The sequence below is a fragment of the Perca fluviatilis genome, chromosome 17 (genome assembly GCF_010015445.1).
Source record: "Perca fluviatilis chromosome 17, GENO_Pfluv_1.0, whole genome shotgun sequence".
Classification (NCBI taxonomy): Eukaryota; Metazoa; Chordata; class Actinopteri; order Perciformes; family Percidae; genus Perca; species Perca fluviatilis.
The window spans coordinates 2,603,345-2,630,402 of record NC_053128.1 but is presented as its reverse complement, the minus strand read 5'-3'; the positions used below and the strand labels follow the sequence as shown (position 1 = coordinate 2,630,402).

The window sequence follows — 27,058 nt, the reverse complement described above, 5'->3', positions numbered from 1 at the left end:
AGAGCTTCTTCTCCTGTCTGCCGCATTCACTTTCTTGGGAGTGCATGTTAAAGGGGGTGGGGAGAGGGGTTTAACAGTAACAAATTTCTAATTAGAAATTAGTCAAGTTATTGGTTGCATTTGAAGCAGGAAGTTTTACATCCAATCACAGTAATGATGGTAACACACAATTAGACAATACACAGGCAATTTAGGGATGTGTCTGCAGTTCTGGTCTTGAAAGAAAATCCAGAGTCCTCTTTATCTGAGACGAGACAGGGTAAAAAATGCGGTTGATTCCGAGACGAGAACTTCAAAAATTGGTCTTGAGACCTAGCACGATCTTGAGTACTACAACACTGGTCTAAACCAAAGTGGAGGCCGACATTGCCATCCATAGAGCCACACCGGTGGCATTGCAAACTCAACGTGTTGTTGACGTATAAAGGCACAAAGGACATACTAACAGTATGTTTAAGACATTTGATCACAGCTCTGCTGCACACAGCAGCTCTTAATGTTTGTTAGAAAAAGCTGTGGGTGACATATTGGCGAGTCCCTCGCTGATGTTAAATGGTAACCTCTGACAGTCTGGGCTCCAGCTGAAGGCTTTCACACCCAGGCTTTTAAGCATTGTTACCTCGGGGACTAACTGGCCTGCAGTGCTTCAGGGCTCTGAATGGTACGTTGGACAAAAAGAGCCACTGAAGTTTCATCACAAAATCACACAACAGAGAGATTCTGTCAGTCCTAATGACTCACAGAAGGAACAGAGTCAGAAGTTGTGTCAGTTCTAATGACTATGTGAGAAATACAGAGGTTTTTCAGCACCAATAACAAAAGCAAGAAAACGAGAGTGAAAGAATGGGGGAGGGAGGGAGAGATACTTAGATGGAAACCAAGAAAAGATGATAGGAGAAAGGAAGATGGCAGGAAGAGAGAGTGCGGATGACTTCCATTATAGGAAGCATCTTTCTCTATCATTTCTCTACAGAAATCTTACGGAAAAGGTGCCTCAGTTTCTACGAGCGAACATAGAGAGAAAATTGCATGGGAGAATAACAAGTTTATGTCATTTAGAGAAATTGGTTGATGGAAAAGAGATTTGGATGGAATTTATACATTTGAAAAACACATTTGTTGCTAATGGATCTTTTTTTGTGTGAATTCCACGGTCAAGTGCACTCACTGGCGCTTGAGGACAAATTTGTTGATGCTGTGGTTGATAACTGAATCTCGCTTTGCCAGACCTTCCTCCGCAGCGCTGAGGAGGAAGGTCTGGCTAGTCTACACAGCATTCCTGGATGGGAGAAAAACGTGCTCTGGTTTATTGCCATTTCTTTAAACCAATCACAATCGTCTTTGGGCGGTGCTAAGCACTGGACACAATCACGGTGCCGCTGCAAAATAGCCTCGGGAAGGAACTTGTTTTGGTGGAACATGTGGATGTTCAAAGGCTGTTTTAGTCGTGCAACAGAAAACTCTGATTGGACAGATAGTCTAGCTAGCTGTCTGGATTTACCCTGCAGAGATCTGAGGAGCAGTTAACCATAGTCCTCCTCCACATCCGGCCAAAAATGAGGGACAACTTGGCGAAATTCCCGGTGGCACCTGAACCATCGCGGAAATTAAACATCATCAATATAGACTAATATTTGAATCATCAGGGCAAGGTTGAGGAGATAAGGATGAAACAGGAATGCAGGAAGCTTAAGAGAGAGGTATAGAAAACGGATCAAAGTGAGAGAGGTTCTGCTCATGAGCGAATCCGAAGAAACAGTGGAATAGATGACAGGGAATAATGACAATGGAAGCAGAGGAAGAGCCATCTCCCTCTGACTGTGGTTTATTTGTTTTGGCGCCGACTGAACAACCTCAGACCGTGCTTTTGAAGGGCAGAGAGAATTCAAACTGTGTGACGGACACGGACCTGCTGCTTAACTCCACATCCAGCTCGGCCTCTCTGCCTTTTCACTCAGCAGCTCAGAGGGAAATATGGATTCATAAACCCTGAGAACTCCACTCACCTTTTGTATTTGATTTAACCTCTGTGTCTCCCTGCTGTAGCTGCTGCTGCTGATGGTGATATTCGTTGGTTTGCTGCTCTGTCAGTTTGTCTGTCCAACACGTTGGTCAAGAGGCAGATATCTTGATAACTGCTTAACCTGGCATTGAAATGGCAGTGGACATTCACAGTCTGTCCCTAAAATCCCTATTTGAACATTCCCCTTTCAAGCTGTTGTAACAGTATTTTAATAGGGTTTTAAAGGGTTGATCAAAGGATTGTAAGGTATTTGGGTAGATATTTTCTAAAATGTTGTACTATTTCTTTAAGCATCACTCTGAGTTACACTTTTTTAACCTTTCTGAAATGAGCAGAAGTCACCATTGCTTGTTGCTCATATTAAACTGTGTTTAGTCATTTATTTGGTGGGAACCAAACCAAATTTTTATACACCGTTTTTATTGTACAGTTTTTTTCCTCCCCTCTTTCTAAATGGAGCATCAGTTAGAAATCTGGAAGCCAAACCGTGTCTGTGTCTGATGTTCTGTTGTGCTTCTCACTGGATGAAATCAAGTCAAGAAACTGCAATGAGATCAATGTGAGATAGATACAGTACCTTGACCGAGTGATGGAGTTCTCCAGTCCTGGCCTCGGACTCAAGGATGACTCAAGTCGCTATTCTCTGGACTCTTGACTCGACTTGGACTCGCGCACTGATGACTTGGACTTCGAGTTTAGCATTCATGAAATCAAATTCAGAAGTTGTAAGAAGTACTACTTTTATCTGTAATAGGCAGTAATGAAGTACTTGAGTCCTGGACTCTGACTCAAATCGCTATTCTCTTGACTCGTGACTTGATTTGGACTCGCGCACTGATGACTTGGACTTGGACTCGAAGATTTATGAAATCGGACTCGAGCAATCATGAAATAGAACTCAGAAGTTGGATGAAGTTTCTGACTATACTTTTAATGTGTAATGGGCAGTAATGGTGTACTTGAGTCCTGGACTCGGACTTGAGTCGCTATTCTCTGGACTCGTTACTCAACTTGGACTCGCACACTGATGACGTGGACATGGACTCGAGGAGTTATGAAATTGGACTCGAGCAATCATGAAATAGAACTCGAAAGATGGATGAAGTTTCTGACTACTTTAATGTGTAACAAGTAGTAATGGAGTACTCGAGTCCTGGACTCGGACTTGAGTCGCTATTCTCGCTATTTCGGACTCTTCTTTGGTGACTCGGACTTGGATTTGGACTTCAAAACTCGACAGTTGGTGACTCGACCACAACGCTGCCTCAACCCATTCATATTTAGTATAAAAGTCATCTTTCCTTACCGTGGACTGAGCAGAGAAAGCAGCTGTGTGGACATGACGCTGCGGTGGAAACATGCTAATCTGTGCGGCTGTCTCTTCAGTGATTTGCAGATTGGTTGAGGACTGAGAGGCTGCAAAGTGCTGTAATCTGAGGATTAGCTGCAGTCACTGCGGGATTAAACCGATGACATCTGATTTCAGCTCAGATTATCTGTATTGTTACAAAATAAAACTGGATTAAATGCAGCTCTATTTGATTTTTATATTAAACAAAATAATATGAAATAAAGAACATTAAATGAATAAGAGAGATGAGTAATATCTCAGTAAGAAGATATGGAGATAATAAAAATTATAGGATTAAAATTCAAAAAAGTACATTATGTGTCTTAGATTTGTAATGAAAGTAGTTTGGTACATGAAATTGTGTTTTCCTGTGTTAGGGAGCGGTCAGTGAACGTGTCGGAGCCGGAGTCTCTGGAGCTGACCGTCTCGAACCTGAAACCAGAGGAGAGCTACAGCTTCAGAGTCATCGCTTACAACGACGTGGGGCCAGGAGAGAGCTCCGCCCCCCTGAGGATCACCACCAAACCTGACCGTAAGACACACACACACACACGCACATGCACACGCACACGCACACGCACACGTTTTAACATTCTCACTCCTAATCCAAAAAGTCTCCTTTAGCGTCATATTTAGACACGCTTGGTTGGGTTGGTCACTTTTTGACGCTCTGGGTCGGTACGAATGTTCAACTGACATGCAGCACAACAACGGGTTTAGGAAAAGATGGTGGGTGGGGTTATAAAATGTACATTTCAGTGACACGTGGGACAACAACGGGACACTAACCCCGGTCTCATGGGTGAAAGTCCTGTGTTGTTTGACCCATCCGGCCCCCCCCTATTTATACTAGGTCATCTTAAAGCGCCGCGTTCGAGCTGCTGCTCTGTTCCATACAGTATCTGTGTCAGTATCTGACGCTGAGAGCCACTGACCAAGTTTCATCAGCTTACAATTTGGGAGTGAGAACACGTTCTAACACACACACACACACACACACACCTGAATCTTAAATGTGTGTTCTTTTTCTGTATCATGTGCTTTATATTTTTGGAATATTTTGGTCTACTTCCCGAGGCTACTTTGCAGAGGCATCGTCATTGAGTCTGCCCATGACGAATGTGATTGGTTTAAAGAAATGCCAATAAAACCAGAGCACCTTTTTCTCCCATCCCGGAATGCTGTGTGGACTAGCCAGACCCTCCTCCGCAGCGCTGTGGAGGAAGCTCCGGCAATTCGAGACTAATCTGACATCGACTCTGACAACCCTCTGGTTGCCAGCAGTCATTTTGCCACATATTTGTTGTCATCTGACCGGTGATTTGAACTGGCAACTTCCGAGCCAATAGACCACTTCTCTAACCTCTGGCCATACCTACCACCCATGCTGAGCAAATACAAGTGTCGGATCGGGACTCGGTATTTCAATATTTAAAAAATTGGATTGCATCAGGGGGGTCAAAAAAGCTGACATCCGTAAAAATATTTTTTTAAGTATTCATCTTTTCTCTACAACCCTTCAATAACAACTTGAAAAACTCTCATTTCTGAAGATAATGGGCCTGTCTCGGTCACTGTGGGAATGGTAGATGTAGCGGTGGAAGGTGTAGCTCGTTGGTGTTTTAAGCCCCCAACGTCGACTTCAAGGCAGCACTGCAACCGTCAACTTCAAGGCACCTAACCCTAACCATTGCCTAATCATAGTGCCTTCCAGGCAGCGCTGCCTGGAAGACAACGTTGGAGGCTTAAAACACCAAACAGCGAAGGTGTACTAGTGGCAGCAGTGAGAACAGCAGCAGTAGCATCAGTATGTGGGATGGTGTGTGAGCAGTGTGTTTTCCCTATGTGTCTCTACAGTCCAGGTTCCCAGCAGGGTGGAGTCTGTCCAGGCTGAGGCTCTGTCTCCCACGTCGGTCCAGGTGAGCTGGGATCCCCCCAGCCAACCAAACGGCCCCATCCTGGGCTACAGACTGCTGTGGACTGAAAGCCCATCGGGCAAGGAACAGGTCAGCACCATCACTAACCATGTTTCCATCCATTCGGCGAATTAGGGCTGAGCGATTCATCGTTTTCAAATTGCTATTTGAAAGAATGCAATTAGCTAAGGAAAAAAAAGGAAAGAAGAAGTTTTAGGTAATTTCCGCTTTCTTTGCAGACATGGCGGGTGTCAACAAAGTAGGGCTGCAACTAACGATTATTTTCTTTGTCGATTAATCTGTTGATTATTTTTCTTGATTAATCGATTAGTTGCTTGGTCTATAAATGTCAGAAAATGGTGAAAAATGTGGATCACTGTTTTCCAAAGCCCAAGATGATGTCCTCAAATGTCTCATTTTGTCCATGTCTTAAAGATATTCAGTTTACTGCCACAGAGGAGTGAAGAAACTAGAACATGTTCACATTTAAGGAGCTGGTATAAAAAAAAAAGTTATTTTTTTTTCATAATAATGACTCAAACCGGTTAATCGATTTTATCAAAATAGTTGGCAATTAATTTAATAGTTGACAACTAATCGATTAATTGATTAATCTTTGCAGCTTTACAACAAAGACAGATATAAGTGGACGAACAAGGAGACAAGAGACTTTTTTTTCTTCATTTAATTTACGAGCTGAATATAACAGCTATTTTAGATAGCAAGAATCTAAGAAATGCCAAAATTGAGCTGCATCATCATAGCGATGTTTGATTGCGTCGTCGTTGGCAATATTAATTCTTTTATTAATTATTATGGTTTATTGACTTACATATGTTTTTAGCGTAGGTTGTACTGATTTAAGTGATGTGAAGCATTTGAAGATAGTCCAAGAAATGACATCATAAGCAAACACCAATGTAGGCACCGTCTGACCTTTTCTATCGCAGAGTTCAAAGGTTTGGGATGGAAACACACTTTCAGCAGCTTTATTCGCTTGAATATTTGTAACAAACTTCAGATAATGACAATGGACAAGTGGATGGAAACATAGCTACTGTCGTAGTACTCCCTGTTACGACGCCAGTCACTTTGTGGAATTTAATAAACCGTTGAACGCAATTCCCAATGTCCCAAATCAAATCCCAGCCTTGTTATTTTTCTGAGAGTGATAGCCAAAGTGTAACACTCCTCTGTGTGTGTGTGTGTGTGTTCAGAGTGTGGAGGTGAACGGACTCAACTACAAGATGGAGGGACTCAATAAGTTCACCGAGTACGCAGTTCGAGTTCTGGCGATCAACCGCTACGGACCCGGCGCCGCCGTGGACACTGTCAGCGTCACCACCCAATCAGATGGTGAGTTGTCTCTTAACTTCTTTCTTTCTTTAATTTCTTTATTATTTCTTATCTCTCAATCGTCCAATGTGGTAACTTACGATAACCTAACCTTTCCAATGTTTTTGTGTGAAAGTGACTGATGGGAACTACGATCTTTGAATTTGGTCCAGTATTAAGCGAGCACGCTGTGACCAGCTGCTGCAAACCGGCTGCAATGAGATTGTTGTTCCCATCAGTCACTTAGACACAAAAACAAAGGTAAAGGGGGAGGTGTTGCTGAATAAATAAAAACAACATTAATTTACACATCACACAACTATTTATGAGGGTGTCCGCAGAGCATCCACACCACCACGCTGCTCTCTGCCCGGTGTGGCCAGCTTCATTGATTCTAGTGGAAGCGTAATGTTGGAACGTCCGCTCAGCATATGTTACGTGTGCAATGTAGCCGGCCAGTTAAGTTAAAATGAACCTTTAAGGCGAGGAACGAGTAGCGAATTGCCAGTATGTGTGAAAACCGCTTTATCTCGTAATATATAGCATAATTATATAATTTTGACATTCTTTCAGGGGTGGGGGGGGGGGTTTGTTTTGGCGAAGGGGGAGATGATTAGCATTAGATTCTTTGAGAGCTCCCTCAAAAAGCACAGTGTAAAGGCTGATTTGTGCTTCAGCGGAGGCTCCACGCAGAGCTCACGCCATAGTCTAAAAACATGGCCTGAAGTTTAGACTTGTGCGCTGCCGTCTGCGTCGTTCTAGCGTATCCCTTCAAGATACTAGCAGAGCCGGCATGCGTATTGTGGGCAGTGTGTGGTAGAGCGAGTGAGAGAGTGACGGGGATTAGCTTCAGAGTGATTACCGACTCTGGAGGTGTAGAGAGACGGAGAAACAAAGTGTCTCCCCTGTTCTTTCTGACCACGACGGGAACGCTACCAAGCCAAGCGGACCAATCACAGTTATAATAATAATATTAATGATAACTTTTATTTTTATAGCGTCTTTCATGCGGTCTGCATCGCCGTGTTGTGAAGTTACATTTTTTTTGTGTAGGGTCCGTATCTCCATGTACCTACGTACGCACCCACGGTGTCATCAATTGAACACAGGACCAACAATTGGCCTTAACAAATCAATATGAATGGGTCATTCCTTCAAGTGTCTCTGACTGAACTTCCTGGAATTTCCTGGAAGACGGCAAAGAGACTATAAAAGATGGAAGGGTTATACCGTCAGTGACAGCATTCAAATTTTGCATTTGTGCAAAACTTGGGTTCCACTTTGAACTATTGAAATTAATGGGGCATGCAACAAAGTCCCACTATAACACATCATATCTGCGTTGTTTCACCTTTGACTGAAGATTGCTTGCACAGAATAAAAGAAAACGTATTGCTTGATGTGGACTGATGCTTTTCATCTACATATGCCTGTTCACTTTCCTTATTATTGGTCTCCAAACAGACCACGGCTCTGTCAAGTCGCTGCATGGAGCTCAACTCAAGCTACACCGTAACAGATGACCAAAAAGGAGGGTCAAACATATTATCGCAGGCCACACAATTATAACCAGATCAATTTATTGGCATGTATCTGGTTAGAACTGGCTGAACTCAACGATATGGCCTGTCAGAGTCAGATAACCCTTCCTTCTTTCATCGTTTCCTGGGAAGACAGTACATCATCAGTGATGAGGTCATGTTGTCCTGGTGGGCAAATCAAATGATGATACTTTTTTCTCAATAACTGATTAAAGGGTAACTGCTGTTTTTTTCCAACCTGGACCCTATTTTCCTATGTTTTTGTGTCTAAGTCAGTGGTTCTCAACCTGTATACAACCCCCATAAATGACAAAACAACCTGGTTATATCATGTTATTTAAGGCAGTTTTACAGTACACTACAGTCATTGGAATACTTGGGCTAAGGTCTACATTTCAAAAGAACATTTCCACAGAAATTGAAAGCTAGGCATAATAATAATTTAAAAATAAATTTTTTTTGGTGGAAACGCTGAAGAGGAGTTTATCCTCAAGGTCCTTGGTTGTTTAAACACCCTCACTGAATACAGTCCGTGTTTATACAAGCTGTGTTCTACCAAAGAGATCATTACGTAACTAAAAACTTTATGACGCAAGTGCAGTACCATTAGCATCGTTAGTTCTCATATGTTGTTGAAGTTCAGGTTGTAAAATATTGTCCACACAGCATTTTAATCTGAAACTCCTTGAAGTGGACCTGTTATATAGCATCTTCAGGATCATCCTTTTATTTTGTAATTCTACTAGAACATGTTTACGTTAGAGGAGGGAATCACCAGAGGCCTTACAATACGATATCATCACGATACTTATGTCACAATACAATATCATCGCAATACTTATGTCACGATGTGGTATCATCACAATGCTTATGTCACGATATATCATCACAATACTTGTGTCACGATACGATATCATCATGATACTTATGTCACGATACAATATCATCGCCATACTTATGTCACGATACGATATCGTCGCAATACTTATGTCACAATGTGGTATCATCACAATGCTTATGTCACGATATATCATCACAATACTTGTGTCACGATACGATATCATCACAATACTTATGTCATGATACAATATTATTGCGATTTTAAAACATATTGCAATATTCTGCGATATATTGTAATTTATTACCTTTTTTTCCTGGCTGGAGCAGATGACCAATCAGAGAAGGCCGGCTCGAAGTTGCGTAACATTTAGCCAAGAGTAGAAAAAAACTGTTCGAAATCTGAACGTTCTCATGAGGATTTGTCTGAAATACGTTTATCTCATTATTTGAGTGTTTTGGCCACGTTTAACATGTATATCCAACATTATGACATGATAGATATGAAAGGAAATCTGGAAAAGCATAATAGTCGTGATAGTGTAATGTGCTGCTTGCACAATCAACCTATACAGATGCTTATTTGGTTGCGGGGGGGTCTGGCTCAGACGGCTCTGTTGTTAATAAACTTCCATACACAGATGGAGAGAAAGAGAGAAAGAGAATAGAGGCATCCGTCCAGCTGCAATCACACCATAAAAATGATCTGTAATAACACACACACACACACACACACACACACACACACACACACACACACACACACACACACACACACACACACAGATGCAGAGTGGCTGTATTGTGAATCTTCCCGCTGCGTCTCAATGATAAGAATGACTCGTGGGTTAATTGAATCCACAATAAAAGTTTCACACACACACACACACACACACACACACACACAGTCAGTGAGCAGCTGAATCAACAGATAAGCAGCTGACAGTTATCCAGGCGTCTGTCAGTATGAGCGTCCCACTCTGTCTCCGATTCACGGGACAGGACCCCATGTCTGCTGCCTCTTCACCATCGTCCTGTTCATCCTCGTCCTCTTTGTCTTCCTGTCGCTGCCTTGTTGCTATCCTCTTTGTTTTCATGTTTTCTTGTCATATTTGCTTTTGCTTCTTACTCTTTTCTTCATGTGTCTTGTACTTCCTGTTCTTCACTTTGGTTTTGTTTTTACCTTACCTTTTCCCTCTTGTCTTTGTTGTAAATCCTTTCCTCTCCTTTATCTTGCTTGTTTTGTTTGTCTTCTCCGTCCTCCGATTTATTTTTCTGCTCTTCTTCTTCTTTGCCCTAGTCAGCTTTTTTTCTCTACGTTCCGACAATGGAGAGAAAAAAAAGCTCCTTCTTAATCGTCTTCATCTATGTTTTGGATCATTTTCCAGGGTGTGTGTGTGTGTGTGTGTGTGTGTGTGTGTGTGTGTGTGTGTGTGTGTGTGTGTGTGTGTGTGTGTGTGTGTGTGTGTGTGTGTGTGTGTGTGTGCGTGTTTGTGTATGTGTGTGTCAACATGTATAGCGCCATCTTAAAGCAATGTTGTATTATATTGTTGCAAAAGTGACACACTGGCAACCATTTCAGTATTTGTGTGTGTGTGTGTGTGTGTGTGTGTGTGTGTGCATGTGTGCGTGTGCATGTGTGAGTGTCAACACACATAGATGGCGCCATCTTAAAGCAATGTTGTATTATATTGTTGCAAAAGTGACACACTCTGGCAACAATTTCAGCATTTGTGTGTGTGTGTGTGTGTGTGTGTGTGTGTGTGTTTGTGTGTGTGTGTGTGTGTGTGTGTGTGTGTGTGTGTGCGCATGTGTGCGTGTGTAATGACACCTGTCATGCGTCCAGGGGTGATCTTGTTTTGCTGTAGTGACACACTCAGATCTCGGAGGCTGAACGGCGTCTCAGCGTTGATCCGTCTGCTTCCTGTCTGTGCTGATGTCATCATCAGGATGATTGATTGACAGCAGGGATCTCACACCAAACCGAAGCAGCCCAGCACTCAGCCAACACTCAGACATTGATATACATTTTTTTTTTTAAAACCCAGCAAAACAACATCAGAGAGAAACAAACTCATTTTTAGATGTTCAGCCCACAACATTCTCCATCCCCGAATGTTTTCTCCAAAGCCCAGAATATTTTAGGTTTTTAAAATAACTTCAACTTTATGTCGTTTCCCCTCAGTTCGCTGACTGGACCCGTAAATCAATGCAGCATCCCTACCTACGTTGTGTAATTTAAAAAAGGAAACATCAGTGTCTGCCTCTCTTTGGGTGGCAGGAGTGAAAATGAGTCATCATCATTTGTTGTGTTCTGGTTTCAAAATGATGAAGGCAGTAATGGAGAACATTAAGATGCAAAAACGGATTTAAAAAAGCAACAAAGACGTGGGGAAAAAGCATCAATAACGTCAGAAAAAGCAACAAAAACATGGACAAAGCGACAGTGGCTTGCCATTCAGGGCTTTCGTGTGTCGCTAAAGCCCAGTTCAGACCAAAGAGTCGCAACGAGACGAAAACGGTTTAGAACGTTACAGGGATAAAGTTTCAACAGTCTGAACCGGCCCGTCTTAGCTCGACTCAAACCTGCTGATGGCGTCGCCTGAGACTCAGCTGGTGGTGTCTCCAGAGGCTGGTTTTAGAACGTAAGAGACGTCTCCTGTTTCAGAGAAGTCAGTTGGTCAAGTCAGCTATAGACTATAAAATGATCCATAGTCCATTTTATTTCTATGTTACAAACAGCTGGTCGAAATGGCAGAGCTTCAGACGGTGCCTCAACGACCGCCCGAAAGCACAGTAACGTTATATGGTCAAGATAGATAGAGAGTGACTGAAGAGAGCGAGCGGGCAGAGAGGCATTAGAACAAAGCAGTGAATCAGTGAAATAAAGCTCTTTCGCCAATTCCTCACCAGAAATGTAGTCTCGCATTGCCAGACCTTCCTCCACAGCGCTGCGCAGGAGGGTCCGGCTAGTCCACACAACATTCCGGGATGGGAAGGAGCCACGGTGCCTCTGTAAAATAGCCTCGGGAAGGAACTTGTTTTGGGGGAACGTGTACGTTTCAAAGTTGTTTTAGTCGTGCAACAGAAAACTAACAGTAGATCTGAGGAGCAGTTAACCATAGTCCTCAGAAATCCACCGGAGGTTAGAACGCCAACACAGAGACAGAGGAAGTGGACGGACATCCGGCCGAAATGAGGGACATCCGGCGGAATTTCCGGCAGTACCTGAACAATCCCGGAAAATAAACATCGCCGATATAGACTACTAGAAGTGCATCTGTAGCAAGCATCTGACTATACGAAACAAAATCTGTCTGTGAACAGAAGTACCACGAGTCGTAGCTATGGAGGTGACGCTGCATCCCGTCTCGTCTCGCCGTATTGGTGTGAACTGGCAGGTTTCAGAACGTTGCAGACCGGCCTCGTTGCAAGTAGTTGCAAGTCTCAACTCATCTCGTCACACTAACCCTAACCCCTAACCCTAACTGGTTAACTAGTCTGAACTGAACTTTACACAGCTGTTTGGTTTGTGACCCCAGTGTGGTCATGGGCTAGGATCGGTTTTTTCTTCTCAGATTGTTTCCTCTCGAGGATTTTTTTAGAAGCCTAAAATGTGCAGATTCATCTGCCGTCTCAACATTTCCACTGAGTCAAAGTTGTATTTGTTAGCAGCAGGTTTTTATCTTTGACTGATGAATAACTCGATGCGCACGCTGTTTTTTTTGTCTTTTTCTGTGCAGTACCCAGCGCTCCTCCCAACAACATCACCCTAGAGGTTGTCCTGTCCAGGGTGAGTTTACATTCCTTCTACTTTGATTTCCTCCTCTCTCTCTGTCCACATCTGTACACCACAGCAGTCACCTGCTTCATTCAAGGTGATAAAGTTATCCACTGGAAACTATTTTAGGATCTTTTTTTAGTCTAATTTCAAGAAAGACTTTTTTTAAACATTTTGCTTGGTCGAACTGAGAGAGTCTGACCATTTAACATTCACAGCTGATTTCCCAGGTTTCTCACACACATTTAAACTGCGACACTGCCATCAGTCAACCGTTGCTCTCTGCTGATCTGGCCTCATTTTACTGATTGATGTGATCTACAAATGTGTCCATATTCATACATATATTCCAACTCATTTATTGTCCCTCAGTTTACTGTCAGAGCTGCTCATGTGATTTATGGAATGAAAATACTGAAGAGGACCTATTTTCATAATTACATGTAAAGTACTAGTCTGGTTCGACCATAGTTTCTTTTACTGGATAGTTCCGGCGCGGCTGAAAGTTCCCCCGGATGTCCCTTCACCTTCCGCTTTCTTTGCGTTGAAAATGAGAGCTCCCACACGACGTTCACTACATGTTCAAATGAGGCCACGCCCATTTAGGAGACGTGTGTAACCTTTCATACAATTGCCGCTGGTTGAATCTTAGTATGGAGGATTTTTGCTACCAGTTTTTCACATGACAGCTCGGTTAGGTAAAATCTGTCATTTTCCTCCTTTAGGTGTTGGAGCTGTCGCCTGATCCGCTGACCAATTAGCACCAAATGTGTCCGTGTCTTTGCGTGTAAATCCATTTTTATTGGAGATTAGCGCTGAGTTCCGCTAACTATGTGACAAATACTCCAGCTGGTCCGCTGATGGAAAACCAATGTGAAGCAGCAGCAGGAAGTGCTGGGTTTCCATCAGCAGTAACTTAAAGGGCTCATATTATGCTCATTTTCAGGTTCATAATTGTATTTAGAGGTTATATCAGAATAGGTTTACATGGTTTAATTTTCCAAAAACACCATATTTTTGTCGTACTGCACATTGCTGCAGCTCCTCTTTTCACCCTGTGTGTTGAGCTCTCTGTTTTAGCTACAGAGTAAGACATCTCACTTCTGTTCCATCTTTGTTGGGAGTCGCACATGCTCAGTACCTAAGTAAGGACTACTAGCCAGTCAGAAGCAGAGTATGAGGGCGTGCCCTGACAGTAGCTAGGTAAGGACTACTAGCCAGTCAGAAGCAGAGTATGAGGGCATGCCCTGACAGTACCTAGGTAAGGACTAATAGCCAGTCAGGAGCAGAGTATGAGGGCATGCCCTGACAGTAGCTAGATAAGGACTAATAGCCAGTCAGGAGCAGAGTATGAGGGCATGCCCTGACAGTACCTAGGTAAGGACTACTAGCCAGTCAGGAGCAGAGTATGAGGGCGTGCCACGCTAGCAGCTAGGTGAGCATTATACCGTGTGTTCCAAAGTGACCACGTTTGTCTCTGAAGTAAAGGCTGGACTACAATAGAGCTGTTTGGAGCAGTTGGTGAACAGTGTTTTCTGTTGGAGATGGTAAGTCCCTTTGGGGGGGACTTTGGGCTTTTTCACTTTGTAAACCTATTACATGTGCACAAAAAAGATATATAACACGATAAAGAAAAATGAAAACGCCAAAAAGCATAATATGAACACTTTAAAGTCAAGTCAAGGCAAGTCAAGGCAATTTATTCATATACTATAACACAATTCAGACACAAAGGGCTTTACATGCATACACATACAAAGCAAATAGAACAGAAAATTATCATATTATTAGTCATAAAAAAAATAAACAAACAAACAGAAAATAGACTTAGAGGTTTAGGAATGGCCATCTTTAAATCAACTTAGAGTAACCAATGGCAAACAGAAAAGTTTTAAGCCTTGACTTGAAACTCAAAGTGGCAATCTCGAAGACTTTCATTTAAATAAATGTCTGTTTAGTCTCTAGCATTATATGAGGTATCACAATGGTGATTGAGCCTATTGCCCACTGATGAAAGTATTACGATATTATTTTATTTTTTAGGTTTTTAAAAAAAGATTTTTGGGGCTTTTTGGCCTTTATTTGATAGCACAGCTGAAGACAGGAAAAGTGGTAGAGAGACGGGGGGTTACATGCAGTAAGGACTGATCCCCTGTTACGTGGGGCGCACACTCTACCAGGTCAGCTACCAGGGTACCCAAATATTGCAATATTTATATAATTGCAAATTCCAGTATTACGTTGCTGCAAAGCATAAAACTGGCAAAACATGTTTGTGAGGGAGCATGACATTGACCACTATTGTTCATCAAAAATGCATCTACAAAACAAGACACCGGTTATTTTCATCATGTTTTGACTGCGGATCAGTTTGACATATTGCAGGGAGTAATGGAAGAGTCAGGAGCAGCCACAGTGAGCTGTTAGATGAAGAGCTGCACTCCTCCAATTTCTCAGCGAGTTAAAGCTGAGGTAGGCACTTTATTTTTGGTGTCACTGGGCAAGAAATTCCATAATAATCTTTCAATTTATTGTAATTCAAGTGGTCTGGAAAAAAAAACACAAGCCTAATGCATCTCCTCCTTGGCTCTATATTCAGGCTTGAGTAAATCTAGCCGTCACAGGAGACTTTGGCCAATCACAAGTCATTTCAGAGTGAGAGAGCGTTCCTATTGGCTGTTTTACAAATGCATGTTCCCTTGGTGAAAGTTGTGTTTACCGTAGCCAAAGGCTCAGGCCTGCAGCCAATTCAAGACTAAGAGACATTATTGTCAGCCATCTATGTACAGTACATAGAGGAACCAAATTGCGGAAAGATGTAGTTCTGTTTATTGTCCAGCGAGCGGACATTTGGTGTGAAAACAGTCGGGAGATCTTGGCCCAGCCATCTCATTTGATGTGTTTCTGTTTGTTGCTTCTGCTAGTCTATACCGACGGTGTTTCATTTCCGGGATTGTTCAGGTCCCGCTGGAAAGTTTGGTCAGATGTCTCTCTCCTTTCGCTTCCTTTGTGTTGGCGTTCTAACCTCCGGTGGATTTGTGAGGACTATGGTTAACTGCTCCTCAGATCTCTGCAGGGTAAATCCAGACAGCTAGCTAGACTATCTGTCCAATCGGAGTTTTCTGTTGCACGACAAACTACTTCTGAATGTACACACGTTCCACCAAAACAAGTTCCTTCACGAGGCTATTTTGCAGCGGCACCGTCATTGTGTCTGGTGCTTAGCACCGCCCAAGACGATTGTGATTGGTTTAAAGAAATGGCAATAAACCAGAGTACGTTTTTCTCCCATCCTGGAATGCTGTGTGGACTAGCCAGACCTTCCTCCCCAGCGCTGTGTCAGTGCTGGAATATGGTGTGCCTACACTGCCCATCTATTCTGGGATAGGGGGAAAAAGCGCTCTGGCTTGTTTGTATTTCTTTTAAACCAAACCAAACTGTGCTGGGCGGGGCCCTGATAACGGAGAAGGCGCGAGGGGAGGGACATCTATGACAGGCTTTAAGTCCATCATTGTACATCCATCGAGCCAGACTACTCCCAAAACCTATGCAAGTTGCTTTTCACGGGTTTGAGCAAAGCTTGGGTTACACTTTACTTGAAGGTATCTACATAAGAGTGACATGACACTGTCATGAACATGTCATAAACATTATAAGCAAGTCATAAACATTTATGACATAACTCTTCTTTTAGTAAGGGACAACAAGGCGGGGAGTTTGACCACAATTTAAACATTCACAACATTAAATTGTTTTTTTCTGGCATTTGCCTATACTGCCTTCACCAGCAGCCGGTTCGGTAGTTTTTCCCTTTCATCATCAGGTTTGTTTTTTTTCTTAACCCAGCTGAGAAAGCAGCAGCCGAGAAAAATGACGAATGTTTCCAGCGTCGATGTGAACGGCTCGTTATTTATGTCCATAAACAGGAGGGTCAGATTGTCTGTGGAGAGCTGACCTCATTAAGTTATTTCCCTGCATGTGGTTGATATTTCTCTGCTGATTGATCGGGGGTGTCAGAGCTGCTTGACAGTTGAAAGCCTCATGATACCGGCTTTAAAAGGAGGAAGAGTCTTCTCAACTAAACTGCTTTTTTTTTTTTTTTTTGGAAAAATGTTTAAGTTAATGAAAGCTGAATACCAAACATACTAAAGCAGCAGGTGGTTAGATGTTCAATTTCTCTGATGAAGTTTGTGTCACCAAGCCCGCCAGCCCCACACCCTGACCTCTGACCTCCCTGTAGATGTCGACGAGAAGAAAATGTTATTATCCACTGGTTCCAGCAATAGTGGGAGTAACATTCTTCAGGGGAAAATATACTCCCTTTTTAACATGCACTGATGTATCAAAGTAGATTAGACTAAACTGCACTCTCAGGGCCCTATTTTAACCATCGAAGCGCACGGCGGGAAGCACCTGACGTAGGTGCATTTAGGGCGTGTGCCAGTCCACTTTTGCTAGTTTAACGGCGGAAAAAAGGTTCTAAAGGGTTGTACTTAGTGTCTTCATTAATCAGAGGTGTGTTTTGGGCGTAACATGCAATCAACCAATCAGAGATCATCTCCCATTCCCTTTAAAAGCCAGGCGTGTTTGGACCTTGTCGCATTGCTGTTATGATGGAGGATTTCCTAAACAGGAAGGAGAGATTTTCAGGAGAAAAAACTGATCTGCTCGTGTGTGAAGTGAAAGTGCGCGAGCAGATCATATATATATATTTTTATTGTTTGTGTGCTGCTGCGTGTCCCTGTGTGTTTGACAAGCATAGCGTTTTACTAATTTACTGTTAAAATAACAATGAAATGCTGCGTTATTGACTTTAGACCAGGTTTTTGTTGAAAAAAGTAGAAAAGTTTGTGGTCATTTTGCCTGATAAAATGAATATGTTGAAGCATCAGAACTCCACAGCGGATATTGTGCTTATTTATTGGAAAAATCTATGAAAACTGCATGTGAACTCCCATAGATATACACATATATATCTATGGTGAACTCCAAGCTGTGCTGAACTCCTGCTGCTCACTGCTTAATTGCAACAATTAATTGTGAGTGTGTGTGTGTGTGTGTGTGTGTGTGTGTGTGTGTGTGTGTGTGTGTGTGTGTGTGTGTGTGTGCGTGTCCAGCCTCAGTCAGTTTCTCTGCAGCTTGTTGCTGAAGGAAACAATGTGAATTGTGCTGCATCCGTCAAGTTTCTGCTGTCAAACCAACTTTTCAGACAAATCTGACATTTCCTCAAATTTCCTCCAGTCAGTAGAGCGTTACTGTCAGTGTGTGTGTGTGTGTGTGTGTGTTGTTGAATGCTTGGTTGAACACACAGCTAGAGATTACAGTATGTCAGTCTGCAGGCTTTTTTTCCCCCCCGGAATTCTCCAGAGAGTCCAGCTAGGGTCACTGTCTCTGTGGCTGTCAGAGAGTCAGGATCAGGAGTGGATGCTGGGAACATCCAGCACACTGCACACCTTAAACTCCACTTCTGCTCTGAGAATAGCTTTTTAGAAGGGGTTCCTGTTGGCGCTATTGCATCTCCCAGTGTGTCTCTCTGCAGGAGTCACAGGTGCTGGGCCGTCTGGAGAACCCAGAGACCCATTTAAACGTTAATTAAAAGCACCAGCGGCTCAGTGTCGAGAGTTCATTTTGAGCCTCGACAGAGTCCGTAATGAAAACTCCGATTTCATATCTGTCTATAAGAGGCTGTGCAAGTCGTATTTCATTCTGGTCTTCCAACATACAGTACATTCATTCTCTTTTCACATAGACATAGCTTTTACTTTCTCATACATTTATTTTGCACACATTTCCCCACTCATGTTCATTAAAGAAATACATTAAAGTGATTTTGAAAGGAGTTTGTAGAATTCTGAAATTCTGTATCGACGTTGATGTCCAGTAAAGACAGATGTAAGCAGCTGGGCGTAACTGTTCTCTGACCTGGTTCACTCCATGGTTTCATCAGCAGTCAGTAAAAGATGGAGACATCCGGACAAAGACTCTATTTCTTCAGTCTCTCTCTCTGACCTTATTACAACCATTGTACAGAAATGCTTTTCCTCAGCGGTGTTCACACTTTTTGTGTGAGCTAACATGATACTGCAGCTACAGTGCAAAATCTTCCATCTTTGTTCCAACTGGTTTTGGACCATTGTTGTAGTCGAGTCACTAACTTTCGAGACAGAGTCAAGTCTTGAGTCCCCAGTGTTCGTATCCGAGTCCATGTCCGAGTCACCAAAAAAAGAGTCTGAGTCCGCATGCCTCTGTGTCTTTATAATGTGAACATGTATTCAATAGTAACATGTATTCATCATAAACTACATTCGCAGGTGGAGGACACACGCCTTGCCCTTGCATGAAACAGGGTTTCCGCAGGGTCTTAAAAAGGGTTAAATTCGCTGAAGATTGTGTTCTACGTCCATGCAACGCTACCTCTAATGCTCTTTTTTTCCATTCCGTGGTGTTGTAGTTCGCTAGTCAAAATATCATTTCGCTATGACTATGAGACCAACATACAACTTACATTGCAGCCAATCAGCTTTCGTTACAGACTAAGGGCCCTATCTTGCACCCAGCGAAATTGCCTTTGTACACCGACGCATGTATCATTCCTATTTTGCACCCGACGCACAGCGGACTTTTCCCTCCACAGACGCACGTCGGTAAATTAGGGAATGTATTTGCGCTGCCAGGGGTGGTTCAGCAAAAAGAGGAGGCGTGTTCAGTCGCAAAAGTTCCCTGTTGCTATTTTGCAGTTTCAGAAAACAATTCCGCCACTGACCAGGAAAAACCTGGTTTAGGGCCCTATTTTAACGATCTGAAATGCAAGTATCAAACGTGAAACCCAAGTAGCTTTGTGGGCGGATCTCGGGCGCTGTTGCTATGATACCGGCGGGATAAATGATTCTTGCACCCGACGCAAATCTAAAATGGGTTGGTCTGAAGTAGCTAGGTGTGGTTTGGGCGTAACGTGAAAATAACCAATCGGAGCGTAATCTCACATTCCCTTTAAGAGCAGGCGTATTGTTCCATGGCGGATTGCTATTAAAACGGCGGATTTGCCTGGCGCACGCCAGCGGGAGCTGTCCGAGATGCGGCAAAGTAATAATTGCCGGTCTTGGCCGGGTGGCGATGTTGCTGCGGCCTCTCGGGCGCATCTCCTCAAGTCTGGAGAGGATTGCTGCAGCCATGGAGCGTGGGCCTCCAAACGCACCACCTGCTCCTGGTGTGCCCCTTCCTCCTCCCCCCTCTCCATCTCCGTCCACCCGCTCCACCAGGAGCGCATCGCGCATTGTCACTCCCGGACCAGATCCCGTCGGAGTGTCCAATCCCACCGTAGTTCAACATCACGTCTCCTTAAGTCCTCTAATATTTCCTCATTTATGTCATCAACACATCCATGATTCATGGACATGTTGTGTAAAACACAACAAGCCACAAAGAATGCTGGGACTTTTTGAGGACTGTACTGTAAAGTGCCTCCTGACCAATCCACCTGAATCGCATTTTCAGTAATATTTTTCTTTGTAATTATGTATGGTTTGCAAAAATGGGAACTGCTGCGTCCGTGTAGATGAGAGAAGCAAAGTGTATGCGCGTTGTGCACACGCTACATTATGGCCAAGCATGCGCCCCTAAAATAGCATCTGAATAACGCGCTACTGACTTTAGACTAGCGCCACTGACTTTAGACTAGCGCCACTGACTTTAGACCAGGTTTTTCCTGGTCAGTGGCGGAATTGTTTTCTGAAACTGCAAAATAGCACCAGGTAACGTTAGCGACGGAACACGCCTCCTCTTTTCACTGAACCGCCCCCGGGAGCGCAAATACATTCCCTAATTTACCGACGTGCGTCTGTGTCCTCAAAAAGTCGCAGCATTCTTTGTGGCTTGTTGTGTTTTACACAACATTTCCATGAATCATGGATGTGTTGATGACATAAATGAGGAAATATTAGAGGACTTAAGGAGATGTGATGTTGAACTACGGCGGGATTGGACACTTGATGCGCTCCTGGTGGAGCGGGTGGACGGAGATGGAGTGGGGGGAGGAGGAAGGGGCACAACCGGTGCAGGTGGTGCGTTTGGAGGCCCACGCTCCATGGCTGCAGCAATCCTCTCCAGACTTGAGGAGATGCGCCCGAGAGGCCGCAGCAACATCGCCAACTGGCCAAGACGGCCATTTATTACTTTGCCGCATCTCGGACAGCCAATCAGTGCCTTTGTTTGGGTTTGCAAGAAATGCCAATACACCACAGCGCGTTTTTCTCCCATCCCGGAATGCTGTGCGGACTAGCCAGACCCTCCTTCGCATTGCTGTGGAGGAAGGTCCAGCAATGCGAGACCAGATACCGAGAGCTAAATCACCCTTTAGAGTCCGACCACGGTGCTCTAAGATCACGTAGTATAAAAAGACAGAACATCTCCATAAAGAGGTTGGTTGGGGGAGTGGTGGATGGGTCAAACAACACAGGACTTTCACCCAGGAGACCGGGGATCGCTGTCCCGTTGTTGTCCCGTTGTTGTCCTGCGTGTCACTTAAACGTACAGCTCATGAGTTGGGAGTGAGCATGTGTTGGTCCATAATAACCCTGTTAGCCCCTCTATTACTGTAAAGACCCCTGGTGATCAATGTGAGAGTGGTGGCAGCTTTCACTGTGTTTGAATGTCAGGGTTATGGTACTTGGTAACCGGATCACAGGCTGCGGCTTTACTACTCTGATCTATGAAAAATCCTCCAAAATATTGTCGACATAGTCTGTGTACACGGAGAACCAACTACTCCAGCACACCTTCATGTGCATTCCTAATATGCTGCTCTAAAGCCTAACAGATGCGCACACACACACACATACACACACACACACACACACACACACACACTGCAAGGTGTTGCATGCTGTATTGCAAAGCAAATAGAGACAGTCTGCCCTCTATGTGATTGCTCCTTTTACCCAGAGGACATTAACACACACACACTTGCACACACGCTTGCACACATTCAATGTGATTGCAGCTCTTACCCAGAGGACATGAACAAACAATCACAGATTGAATTCAGGGAGTGTTTACTCACCTGGCCCTGTGTGTGTGTGTGTGTGTGTGTGTGTGTGTGTGTGTGTGTGTGTGTGTGTGTGTGTGTGTGTGTGTGTGTGTGTGTGTGTGTGTGTGTGTGTGTTTGTGTGTGTGTGTGTGTGTGTGCTAGTGCATGTGGAGGTCACAGGGTGGATGAGGTGCTCTGTATGCAGCCCTCACAGCGTACAGAAACAAAAACAGAACCCCAGTGAATTAAATCCAGATTAAGTTTAAAGTTTGGTTTCCCTTCAAAGCGTTTTCATCCATTGATTGGACAAACTGCTCAGCAGTACAGAGAGTGAGCTGGAAATTCAATAAATGACTGACGGTGCCTCTAAATGAAATGCACCAGTGCCGGTGTCTGTCCGGCATCAGCAACACAGGAGCTAATAAATAAAGTTCCCACTAACATCTGCCTTCTGTTTTATTGTTATGTTTCAGGCAAGTCATTAAGAACAGGTTTCTATTTACAATAGCAGCTTGACAACTGACAAAGCCACTTAGGGGAAGGGAAGCAGGGCTAGGAAATAAAATACATTAGCCATACCATTATATACAGTTTAAAGTCGGCAGTGGGAGAGGTTACGATCTGCATTCATTCCCGGGACAAATGACTCCGCAGTAGCTCCGATCAGCAGTGATGGACAGAGACTTCCGGGGGAACGCAAATTTTTTTGGCCCTTTTTTTGGCATGATGCTGTGAAGCGGGTCATCTCAGCCACAAATTCCTTCCAGGCAGCGCTCGAGCATCGTTCCAAATTAGTTGGCACCGAGTTTGAAAGAGAGACTGAATAAGTAACAACCCATTAGTTTTCTTTTCCCCTTTTTTAACCCTATGTTAGAGTAGCGTTGGTCTTTTGGAGAATAGCAGAGCCAATACGTAGTGTGTGGGTGTGTGGGTGTGTGGGTGTGTGTGGTGTGCGAGAGAGTGACGGTAAATGCAGAGCAGGCGGTCGGAGCGGGGGGGAGTTTAACTTCATTAGTGAAGATTTCAGGTGAATGTACAGCAGAGTTTGCAGTATGTGTGTATACTAGGTGCTACAGTAAGAGTGCATAAGAACGGATTTCAAAATAAAAGCGGCCATCCTGTGAACGTCAATAATAGATAAATAAATAAATAAAAAGACATGAATAAATAAACATTAAATAACAAACAAACTGAATGATAGTAATAAAAACAAGATATACTGCTTGCAAACTGTATTTCAGAGAAAAAAGGCATTTTCACTTTTTGAATAATTGGTCAAACTTAATAATAAAAAACACATTTCCAAAGACCAATCTAACTTCAGAATTATAATACACCTCCTCATTGAGAAATGTACTGTTTCCACAGACCAATTTCACTTGGAAATGTAAGCAGACTAGAGCTGTACCGAATACAGTGTTTTTACCTTTGCAGCTTCAGTGCTTTTCAACAACGAATATTCAAAGCTTGGGTGGTGGTGGCACTATGAAATAAGAAAGGGCAAGAATAACCAAATCAATAAAAACTCATGAATAAAATACTCTTTTCCGAAAGTGAGAAGGAGGAAGCAAAATGCTTTTTGAAATATCCATACCTTTACATCTTCAGTCACAAAAATAACCCCTATCAAAGTGTTCAAAACCGTTTCGTAACATGCAATATGCATACAACCCTATCCAAATCCAAAAGCATTCGCTCACGTTACTTTTCCATCATTTCCCTAATTAAATCATTTCTTTTATGTACCTTCCTTAAGCTACTGTCCATCCAGTGTATTCACCAAGCTCAATTAAATTCTATGTAAAGCCCCCCTGGGAGAAAAATGTGCCAGCCGCCACTGCTATTGATGACATTGCTTTGGCAACAGTAGTAGTATCAGATATTTAATTATTAATATCAATTATGTAACATTAGCAGTTTTGTTGTCTTTGTTGATTATCTTCATTAGGGTTCCCTCCGATGTCTCTGCTTCTTGTAATTACCACTGGTGGTTATCATCAGAAGCATTATTATCCGTGTTATCTCCATCAGCTTTCTGCTGATCTCCGTGCATTTTCCCCACGTCGTCTGGGGGGAAGATTTAAGCAGACGGACGGCCCCCGGCCTGTTTGAAGGCAACGAGCGAGGCCACGGCTTCACTTGCCCTGCTGCTTTACAACGCCAACTACATCTGAATACAAAGCAGCTTCAGGAGGAATTTCTGCTCCCGCCATTTTTCCGCTCCACTCAGACAGAAAAAAAAACCCTAACAGAGAAATGGTTCAGTGTTACAGCACAGCCCGAGGCCACTTCACCTCGAATTTACACGAGGAAAGAAAGAACATCTGAAACGGCTTATGCCGACATATGCCGAACCTTACACCAAACGGCTTTTCAAACGATTCCACTGTCACGGAATCATTTCCAATATCAAATCCTGAGAGATCTCAAGCGTTATAAAACTCCGTCCCAGTCCCAGTCTTGGTAGTGAAGTTAAATCATGTGAACATTGTCAACAACCAATGGGTGTGCACCGTTCGCTCCCTCCAGCACCAACAGGAATAGTTGCTATGGCGCCGCGCTAAGCTAAACACAAAAGAGGGAAAGTTTGCCTTCTGAAGCGAGTCATCCAACGGGAGTTTTACCGGCAGATACACGCCAACCTCTGCAAACTTTCCCTAAAGTTACCAGCTAACGCTAGCAGTAGCTAGCTAGCTTGGTTAAATTTTTTGCGACCCTACAAGATCCACAGTCTTTACATATTATGTCTTTAACACGTTATGCAACCTTTCACCAACCGACTTTTCAAGTGATTCCACTGTCGCAGTTTCGGAACGAAATCCTTGTCTGCTGATTTTCAACCCTTCTGAAGTGAGTCATCCAACGGGAGGTTTTTAAAGATAATTTTTTGGGACATTTCCGCCTTTAATCATTTGGACAGCTTAGATACTGTATGAAAGGGAAGTCAGAGGGGAAGACATGCAGGAAATTGCCGCAGGTCGGATTGGAAACCTGGGACTCTGCGTCGTGGAAAAAAACCTCTACATATGGCGCGCGCTTTACCAACTGAACTAACCGGGCACCCGTCCAACGGGAGTTTTACCTGCGGATTAACGCGGATGTACGGCAGAACAGAAAATGAACACTAGCGGTAACCAGCTAGCTTGGTTAGATTTTTCAAAATGAATCTAGTTCTTTCTAGTCTTGCTTGATTTCAACAATTCCGATTCCAATTTCGATTCTTTTTTAGCGATTCTCGATTCTGATTCTTTGAAGGGTGGAGTTGGACATGGGCTTTACCGGGCTTTTTCAACGTAAAATAAAGCCACACGTTGGAGCGCTGCTTTCTGTGCTCCGTGGCTGCAACGCAACAAGCACCAGGAAGTACGGTGGCCGCTACGGAAACCAAAACTTGTGGTTGTTAAATTTGGAACCAATGATCGGATTCCAAACGATCCTAATAAAGAAACGATTCCATTGGAATCGTACTTTTTGATTCTCGATGCCGAGTCCTAGTAACAACTGTGTGTGTGTGTGTGTGTGTGTGTGTGTGTGTGGTGGAGGTGCTGTCCCCCCTTCATGGGTGGTTTGCCTCTCTGTCTCTCTGTGGGAGTTGTTCCAACACCAATTTAACTTCTGCATCGTTTCCATGGAGACTTCACATCCAACTGTGTCCTGTCAAAGTGGCTAATTAGTTAATGAGGCGCATTGTGACGCCGGAGCGGAGCGATAGCGAGAGAGTATATGAAGGAATTTGGCCGACACACACATTTATTCAATTTGTCGCTTCCTTTTTCTCTCCCTCCATCCTTCGGCCTTTCCTATCTTCTCCCCTGCCTCCTCCCGCTCGGTAATCAGTTCTGCTGTAATCAATTAGCAGGATGAGGAGCAGCAGAGGGAACAGGTGCAGCTAAATGTTAATGAATTCCTCTGTGGCCGTTGTCACAGTAACACTGGCTGAATATTTAAACTGCTCGTTGGCATGATGACTTACAGCGCAGCTGATGAAGGGATACACACACCATTACTCTGAGTGTGTGTGTGTGTGTGTGTGTGTGTGTGTGTGTGTGTGTGTGTGTGTGTGTGTGTGTGTGTGTGTGTGCGTGTGTGCGTGCATGCGTGCAAAACACTGTACATGTGTAGGTGGCCGCACGGTTATGAGCTGTGTGTGCTTTGTATATGACGACAATCCACTTAAATTGACGCTGTTAGGAAATCTTGTACCAAGACAACTGAGGTACTGGTTTCTGATTGGCTGGAAGAGCACTGTAGATTACCTTAGTTGTAGTACAGATGATTCAGCGTTGCTGTTTCAAAAACCTGCATACATTTAATTTGTGTTGTGTGTATCCTTGATGTCTAATACATGAGTCAAATTGTTTATTGTTTATTTCTTTATTTGATCAGGGACAATGCACAAAAAAACATTAGTCTAAAAAAGAAGAGATGTCATGTGCCAGGTTATAGCAAAAAATGTTAATTTCCACCCGCAGTCCCTGGATAGGCTGACGTTATACTTACAGAAGTTTATAAAATATATTCACAATAATACATAGATACTCACATCATAAAAACACTCTCCACTTCAGGAATCTATCACTCACTCACTCACTCACAGTTTACATCACTCATATCACAGTCATTCAGTGCGTACAGGTTTGCTTTGATAATGACCACTGTTTGGTCAGGCGTGTAAAAGTACTATAATTTGTGCATGAAATAATTTCGTTTGGAAGAGTGTTCCAAAGGCTCGCTGCTTTATAAGAGAACGATTGTTGACCATATGTGGTTCTACGTCTTGGAACGCTGTACTCTCCTCTGACTGTCGACCATGTGGCTCTAGAAATTCTCTCTGAATTTAATGTGACGGGGCTTTAAAGGGGGAGCAGCGATATTATGGATAATTTTAAATAGAACAGAAATTTGAATATATTTAATAAGGTTTTCAAAACTCAAAATGTTATATTTACTTTGTACTTTACAGTGATGATACTGGCAAGACTTTTTATCATGAATTTTTATGGCCCTTTTATATAATGATTCAAGTAATTTTAACGATGTTTTACACGCCTGAGACCAACTAGACATGCAATACAGAAGTTGTGGAACAATCATAGTATTGAGGAATATATTTGAGGCTTACGTAGTTAATGAATTTCTAATATGTTTATAATTCATCAAATTAAATTTCAATTTATTACCAATTTTTTTTATGTGACTTTTAAAACCAAGGTTCGAATCAAGTACTAGACCTAAATATTTTGTTTCAT

At 43.2% G+C, this 27,058-nt stretch overlaps 1 protein-coding gene across 4 annotated transcripts in view; it reads left to right on the top strand.

The window, feature by feature from the left end:
• Positions 1-27,058, top strand: part of dcc (DCC netrin 1 receptor) — a 338,290-nt gene that overhangs the window by 177,062 nt on the left and 134,170 nt on the right. For all 4 annotated transcript variants that reach the window (XM_039780568.1, XM_039780567.1, XM_039780566.1 and 1 more), the window contains exons 9-12: positions 3,752-3,906; positions 5,232-5,380; positions 6,508-6,646; positions 12,747-12,796. In XM_039780568.1, the coding sequence (XP_039636502.1) occupies positions 3,752-3,906; positions 5,232-5,380; positions 6,508-6,646; positions 12,747-12,796 (493 nt within the window). The remainder of the gene's footprint in view (positions 1-3,751; positions 3,907-5,231; positions 5,381-6,507; positions 6,647-12,746; positions 12,797-27,058) is intronic.